Genomic DNA, 7,466 nt, shown 5'->3' with positions numbered 1-7,466 from the left:
TTATGAGGCTGACTTCGCATGCAAGCAGTAGAAGACCATCTTCGCTGCGAATCCGCTGCGTTGCTGGCTGGCGGGTGCTTGCATCAAGCGTGCCCACTGAGTCTTCGCATCATCGATCTCGCATTCGGGGACTGACTGCTGGAAAGGTATCACGTTGAATGCCGAGTCTGAAATACAAAATAATTGGTGAATAAGGATCACTGTATTGGCTGGTGAAAATTAGAATAAATGTGCCGTTTCCCCACGGCGGAGAGCTTGATATTTTTCTTTTATTTAGTATATTTAATCAAAGAATAGCTCAGTTTTGGAAGTTTTGTTTTGGTACACTCGGTGACATCGCGCAGAACAAGGGGTTTTTCATTTTTCCGTAACGGAGACGAGGCTGGCACGATCAAAATTTGATCACGTGAGATCGCATTTTTCAACAGAATGCCTAAACCACTGCGCCACTGCGACAGGATTGAGAGAGGAATTAATGCTGTGTGACCAACAATTTTTTTCAAGGTGAAACATTTTTTAGCGCAACACATAAAGGGGACACTACAACTCGCAACTGTTTGTTGCGTCTTGAAAACTTGAACCAGCCAGGCGTCAAACAAACGCTGCTGATTTATCGACCAATTATGTGGATAACATATGCGAGATAAACGTCTTCGAAGCATCTTTTCGACGCGCATTTCACGCATTATGAAGGTAATAAAAACAAAGTAGCTACATAAAAACATTAGCCATGAAGATGCAGGTATTTTCGCTAACAATAAAAATAACTACAACATTCGCTTGAAAATGGTAACGTAAAGGACATTGTCGGGTCATACACTGTATAGAACCGTATAAGGATTGACATACTTCAGTGACAGAGGGGTTAAAAAGGCACGCAATGTAACTGAAAAATTCGTTTCCCCAGCAGTATGCTTGACTCGGCTGGAGAATTTTAATACTTTAGGTGTTGCACAAGCCTCGATCAAGTACATTTCGACTGAGCAGCTGGCTTTCGAGAGCTTCATATATGAAGAAAATCTTTAAAGCACTCGCAAGTGCTACAGAAAGGCGAGAAACGGTAGATCAGAATTCTTGGTCAATTTTTTACTCCTGTGTGCTTAAGAGAAAACAAAAAAAAGTACAAACAAAATCTCTCACCCAGAAATGTTTTCACGTTGGGAAAGGGCCATTCGCTTTCGAATACGTAGCATGCAACTGTCTCCATTTCGGCGTCGGTGACGAGTTCTCTTATCTCAGACCCAATCTTGTCGAAGTTCTTGTCGAACATGCATTTATGGTGATCTGACAAACAAGATCTTGGATCCTGAAAATTAAGAACAGTTATTGTGCTGGTTAAAACTCCTCCATTGGTGGTATCTGCAAGCAACGCGCCTGTGCTTCACTGCAACTGTCTTGTAAAAAAAATGCAGGATTGAAAGACAGCATTCGATGTCAGGGCTGTACGGCAGCACAAATGCAATTTATTAAATTTCTTTGCGTTTCCATATTCATTTTTTTAGATGATCTATGCTATAATTTGCGCAATAAACAGACAACAAGAGCTAGAGAGCTTTGTCGCATGCAGGGTGGGCTACAATGGCTTCTATAAAAACTTCGGTAAAATTATTAGCGCATTTGTTTTGTTGTGCCAATAAACAATTCGTGAAGCTGTTCTTATGGACACCCAGAGGCCTAGGCTCAAGCATGCTTAGCTCAACGGTGAATGGCTGTAAAGAGGTATGACTTATCTTTCATTCAGTATATTCAGAAACGCAGGCATTCTGAAATCAGCTAAGTGTAACCATGACCTGAGCTCTCGAACAAGATGCTACAAAGAGAGGTATGCCACTGTATGCATCACTGGCACGTCATTAGTGTGACAAAAAAGGACAAAATTACCAAAGAAAAGATTTCACAAGTGCTCGCATGCGGGTCTTTCCTTAGACAAAATTTTTGGGAAGGTGTGAGCTTTGGTAACAGTAATGTTGCACTACAATGCACTGGATTAGTACTTACAGGAATGACCTGTCGCCACCGGTCCATCAGGTGCATCTGCATCCAAGCATCCGTAAAAGAGTTTGAAAGAGCCGAGAATATCAGGCACTCCCCTGATCCTGGAGTCAGCAACCGGGACAGGTCCATGTAAGCCTTCCGTCCTTCTCTAACCCCTTGAAAATACAGAAAGGAGTAGATGCGGTCGAAGGTACCGTAGTTCGCTATCATGTCCTCAATGTCCTGTCTGCCGAAGTCGAAAACATCATATGTAATGTTTTCGTGGTCGCTGTTCTGCCTGGCGTACTCAATCATTTGGGGAGATTTGTCGACGGCTACAATCTTTTTGCAAGGCCAAGATCGAGGAATCAGGTATTCTCTCGTAAACGTTCCCGGGCCGCAACCTATATCTAAGTGTTGATGGTCCTCCCTCGGCGTCTGAAGAAACGCGATCCTGTGCAATGCGCAAGCATTCTCTTTGATGGAATGGGGCTTGAAAGCGGTGTACATTTGCTCTTTGAGGAATAATTTTCGGTGTGAGGTGTTTGGGGTTTGCACGTGTAACGTTGTCGACGCGAACGTGAGACTAAGTGCTGAATACGCATGGGAAAGACCAAAGAAGGGGTTTTAACATTCGTTGAACCTATTGCGCAGTCGTTTAGAAATACGAGGCGAGAAAATGTTGCCAAATGATAATCCTAACGGCAAGGTGATGCGAAAGGGTTTCACAGATCAGGGAAGTCATCCTTTTGACAGGCCGCTGTGCCTTGTGGGGGTTATCACTTCTCCACAGATATTACGATAGCCAGCTGTGCTTCTCCACTTACTCTTCTTGATATAGCTTCCGATAAACAGCTATGGTTCTTATTTTACACCAGCAACGTAGTGTTTTGCTACCGGGTTCTGTGCGAGCTGAGATATTCGTAATGTGATCTTGTTTTCAAGCAGCCGAAGATAGGAGATGAAGGGCGATGGACGCTAAGCGATTGGTCGGTAAACGTCCATGCTTGGGCAAGCGCTACTGATTGAGGATGCCTTGTTATGGGTTAGACGCAGACAAAACAGAGCGTTTCACTACATGTTAAATGTTTATTTACTATGGGTTGTAAATTGCAAAAAATAAAGCGGGAATATGAAGTAGCGTATAAAAATAGTGGGACGAATGGCAGTTACGGGAGATAAACCTCCCGTATTTCTCTTACTGTTGATCTTTCTCGCATTTTTCGTAAGGTGCTTTGGTCGAACTTCACTGTGACCGCCATGCGCGTCTGAGCAATGGCACTCCGCATGGGAGCTGAAGAAGGAGTGAGGTCCCACGAGGGAACGCCGTGTATAATTTTCGCTGTGAATTCTTTTCATCGCAATGGCAAGGCAAACTGAAGGCGGAGATGTTCCAGGGGCAGGATTAGGAGAACGTCGGCCCCTCCACGTTCCCAGAAACGCAGAACACAAGAATAAGACCATTACTGGAAGTTGGACTTACGGCTACAAGGGCTACAAGGCAGGAACACCTTTCTTTGCGGCTAAAGTACAAAGCTGAGAGCCGGGCCTGTTCTTGTTTCTGGAAGAGAACAAACTCGATGACCTACTTTAGCTCATTGACAGCCTCTTTTTATGCCGCACGCCAAGTATTACTGAAAAAAATAGAGTATGATTTGTTGACTGCGGGCGTAGCGAGAGCGTTCCGTACCGTGCCTCTGCTCGCTTCGTCGTTTTATTCTTCGTAGCATTATCTCTGGTGTTCTAGCGCACTCAACCTTCATAGATTATCTACGAGCTCTGGGTCCAATTGTAGGCTCAGGCTCCCATTTTCGCAGTTACTGTGCCCTTGCTTATTCGACCGCTGTTATCGCTCTCTGCTCAAGGTCCGGTAATACTGCTCTCAGCGCACTGTTATCTTCTATTCTAAGAAGCCTGTAGTAGTGTGAAGGATACCCGAGATAACTGGCTTATTCGGCCACATGAGCTGAGGACGTTCATCAAGAGGAAGAAAGGGCTTCAGCAGTTCCAACAAGATACCCATAACAGTGCACTTGGTGATAGCTCTGCGACGTTGTTTTTCAGTGAAGGTCAAGCGGATGTCCGGGATTTTTTCTTTACTTAGCTGCGGACTCCACTGAGGTCTTCTAGGTTATTGCAGTTGACCCGGGAACAAATCCTACATCTGTGTCGTAGGTTTGGTGGACGTAGGATAATACCAAAAAAGAAGGGTGGTGTTGTTGATAACTATCGCTCTTTTCTGTTTATTAGGTTCTTGCTGTGGTGACATCATGCTCCGCTGCCATGACCTCGAAGACGATCAGAAAGTTTCCGCGGGTGAATACGCAACAGTGCCCTTCATGTTTGACTGCGAGGCCTACTCGAAGATTGAGGCATATCCTACGAGGGAGAGTGTCCACGCTCTAAACAAGGTCAAGCTTTCGGCGAAGAGAAGCGATGAAGATCAGTGTATCGACATCGGTTGTGGGCCGGGTGGCTTTACAAGGGACTTCCTCTTTGACTACAGCCGACCATGCGCAAGGCTAGTCGCCGTGGACAAGGACTCTTCAATGATAGAACGAGCCCGCAAGGTGTCCAATCATCCGGACATAACTTACGACGTCCTGGACATTGAGTCTGGAGATGTTGATGCATTTTGTGACAAGTACGGAAAGTTTCAACGAGTTTTTTCTTTCTTTTGTTTTCAGTTTGTGAAGGATAACCTTGCAGCGTATAAAAATCTTGCCAAACTGCTCGATGAAAGGGGGGAGTGCGTTGTGGTATCGTGCGTTAACTTGGTCATCGCTGACATATGGCTGAAAGTCTACAGTATGGCTGACTGGAAAGCCTATATCCCAGTAAGTAAATTTTTTCTTTTCTATATTCTTTTAGGAACAAAAGTTATCTTGCCTCCATGGTATTTATTTCAGGAAGGTACTGCTTTTATTTGTTTTTTACGGCCCGATAATTTAAACCATCATTGCTTGTGCACATTATGCTGAGTTATCGGCCTCATTGCAATCTACGAACTGGAAAGCGTCATCTTCCGCTCAGAAAGAACCACAAAAATTTATTATTTCTTTACACAGCACATAGACGTCCATGATAGGGAACCATAGGGTATTGCGACTGGAGTCTACCATGAAATAATTTTAAAAAATCGAAGCTAAGAAATATTTTATAGTGCCTTTTTAGAAGGAGAAGATAAACACGACACCTTTTCTGGCAATAACCGAGGCAATTAGTTTTGTTTTTCAGTAGCATTCACTTATTAATGTTTAATAAAGTCTAGACGGTGACGACCTTGCTGCTTAATGAGTTTTGAGACAGTGTAAAACAAATAGACGTCTAAAGTACATACACCTCGAATCTCAAGTGGTCTCGCAACCGAAATTGCCTTTAATTGTTTTTTTTTCTCTTTTTTTTCATCTCAGGACCCAAGGGTCGTCTTCTCAAACTCATTCTACTTCGAGTGCAACACACCAGCCTCTGAGATAGAGGCAGCAATGAGGAGGATGATAGAAGAAGCTGGTTTAGAGTGCATCACTTGCGAGGCTTATGAAAACGAGTGGCTGTATCCGGACGCAGACGCAGTCGTTGGTGAGAGAAAACTTTAAAAGTACTTTCTGCTGTTATTGTTTGCCTCAGTTGCTTCGGATTTCTCCATCCGACATCGACTGCTTACTATCTTGTACTTGTTATTTCGTTATTGAAGCTGGTATCAACCAAATATGACTGCGAAAAACTATACTGCTAAACAGGTATCTGCATCGCGGCGGTTGCAGGGATATACACCTCAACTCTATTGCATTTCAGGGCAGGGGTCGCACTGTTGTCTGTACAAAATACAGTCACCACAGCAGGGCATCGAACCCCCTCTCCTTGGGAAAAATTCGCAAGTGCTTAGTAAGCGCTGCTAAAATGCTCGAGATATCCCGAGGAGCACAGCCAGAGCCGACCATCCCGCGTGTTTAACGACCAGTGCTTTCGATGTCGTAGCCTTCGTCAGCTACTTTCCTTACTCAAATCCAGAACACACAGCTATCGCATTACCCTCTTGTATCGAGCCTTGAACCGAAACCGACACTAAAGCGAAAACCAAAAGGCTAGTGCAGCTTATTCGCATTCAACCTAACGACGATAAATTGTCCGCCATTTTTTTTAAGGCGGCCATTATAGGCTTTGTGTCAAAGTCGCAAGCTTATGCAGGGATGAAGTGTGGCGTGGTCGCAGCTAACCAGTCATTTTCTTTTTCTTCTTGTTTTCCGAATGACAGACTTCTTTGTTTCCATCTTCAACTTGGACCTGAACATTCCGCATTCCAAAAAGGGTCGCTTCAGACAGACATGGCGGAGCTTGGTCGAGGAGAGGACAACAGCGACGCCTGAAGGCAGAAGGCTCAACTTCCGTTTTTCCGTGGCGCACGCTCGGCTGGCTACGAAAGCCTCTTGACATCTTGAAATAAACATCAAAGTAAATTTGATTGTCTCTCGCTTTCCTAATTTTACAACACATCGATTACCGCTTACCTCCGCGCCAAATTTTCTTCACCTACGTTGAAACCTGAGAGCTTCAGCGTTGAATTCAGTTCCTGGCTCTCTTGTTCCAGCTCTTGCCGACAGTTTGGCTGGGTGCTCCTAAACATTAGGACCTGCATGGCAGGGGGAACATTAGGTTTATTTTTGAATTTCTGTGTGCGCAAAAAAGGTGTTTCCTCCAATTACCGTCATCAACATGCCTACTAATCGTCCATTATTTGCCCCTGAATAAATTTATTCTTCTTCGATAAGTAAAATGGCTCTTTTTATAACAAGACCAGCAGGACTGCGTATTTATCGTGTATTATATGCACAGCGATTGATTTAGCTGCTCGATCCGATTGCACGTCTACCGTAACAAAAAGGAATAATAAATGTTTGTCGAGCCAATACTCTAACTCTCTGAACAATGGTAGTAATTATAAACAATGTGGACCATATTCGGTCACTTTGACAGATGAGAAAAAAGGCTAAGTGGGACTGAAGAATGAGTATGGTCATATTTACAGCCTTTCATAATCGATGGCACTCTTCACTCTACTGAGCCACCAAGTCGTGCTGCGCAGCCGGATCTCGGCATGTTGAAATCAATGGCACTGCTCACCTACCTGCAGCTGATGACGCTGCAGTCCCTGGTGGGCTTGAGATTTTCCGTAAAGGCGCCTTCAGGTCCCATGTTGGCGGTTTCTTAGAGCATGAAGCGGACGTATTACTTTTAGTTTGTTAAGCAAACAAGGGAAGGGGAATCAGGGGCTCGTTATAAATATGAGAGAAGCCAACAGCCACAGAAACCAAGGGGCACAGGGGATTTTTAATTAATTTATTTTTTTTGTGGTGTTGATCAAGTAAGAATATTACATAATATGTTGTCGCTTAAAGTTAATTGATTAAGAAAGCAGAAGAAAAAACAACCACATGCTGCCGGTGGGATCCGAACCCACGACCTCCGAATTACGCGTCCGGTGCTCTACCTCT

The 7,466-nt window shown here is 44.2% G+C and overlaps 2 protein-coding genes across 2 annotated transcripts; one reads left to right on the top strand and one right to left on the bottom strand.

Annotated features, from left to right (window-relative positions):
• On the bottom strand, window positions 1-2,484 carry LOC149348781 (4-vinylphenol methyltransferase 2-like). The gene is made up of 3 exons (XM_089585903.1): window positions 1,999-2,484; window positions 1,141-1,306; window positions 1-167 (listed from the first exon to the last, which is right to left on the bottom strand). The coding sequence occupies exons 1-3, from the start codon at window positions 2,482-2,484 to the stop codon at window positions 1-3; spliced, it is 819 nt and encodes a 272-aa protein (XP_089442029.1).
• A 1,760-nt stretch (window positions 2,485-4,244) lies between these two features.
• On the top strand, window positions 4,245-6,405 carry LOC149348780 (4-vinylphenol methyltransferase 2-like). The gene is made up of 3 exons (XM_089585902.1): window positions 4,245-4,811; window positions 5,388-5,553; window positions 6,230-6,405. Exons 1-3 carry the CDS (start codon window positions 4,245-4,247, stop codon window positions 6,403-6,405), a joined length of 909 nt encoding a protein of 302 aa, XP_089442028.1.
• Window positions 6,406-7,466: the final 1,061 nt, after the last annotated feature.

Source organism: Amblyomma mixtum, chromosome 4 (genome assembly GCF_055824585.1).
Source record: "Amblyomma mixtum isolate Tamu chromosome 4, ASM5582458v1, whole genome shotgun sequence".
NCBI classification, from domain to species: domain Eukaryota; kingdom Metazoa; phylum Arthropoda; class Arachnida; order Ixodida; family Ixodidae; genus Amblyomma; species Amblyomma mixtum.
Note: the sequence above shows the minus strand (reverse complement) of the source record. Positions and strands in the feature narration are given on the sequence as shown.

Coding starts and splice junctions, on each gene's coding strand:
- LOC149348781 (XM_089585903.1), bottom strand. CDS start 2,484: ATGTACACCGCTTTCAAGCCCCATTCCATCAAAGAGAATGCTTGCGCA. Junction 1,307..1,998: donor GGTGGCGACAGGTCATTCCT/GTAAGTACTAAT, acceptor CTTAATTTTCAG/GATCCAAGATCTTGTTTGTC. Junction 168..1,140: donor CAACGTGAAAACATTTCTGG/GTGAGAGATTTT, acceptor TTTGTATTTCAG/ACTCGGCATTCAACGTGATA.
- LOC149348780 (XM_089585902.1), top strand. CDS start 4,245: ATGCTCCGCTGCCATGACCTCGAAGACGATCAGAAAGTTTCCGCGGGT. Junction 4,812..5,387: donor ACTGGAAAGCCTATATCCCA/GTAAGTAAATTT, acceptor TTTTCATCTCAG/GACCCAAGGGTCGTCTTCTC. Junction 5,554..6,229: donor GGACGCAGACGCAGTCGTTG/GTGAGAGAAAAC, acceptor TCCGAATGACAG/ACTTCTTTGTTTCCATCTTC.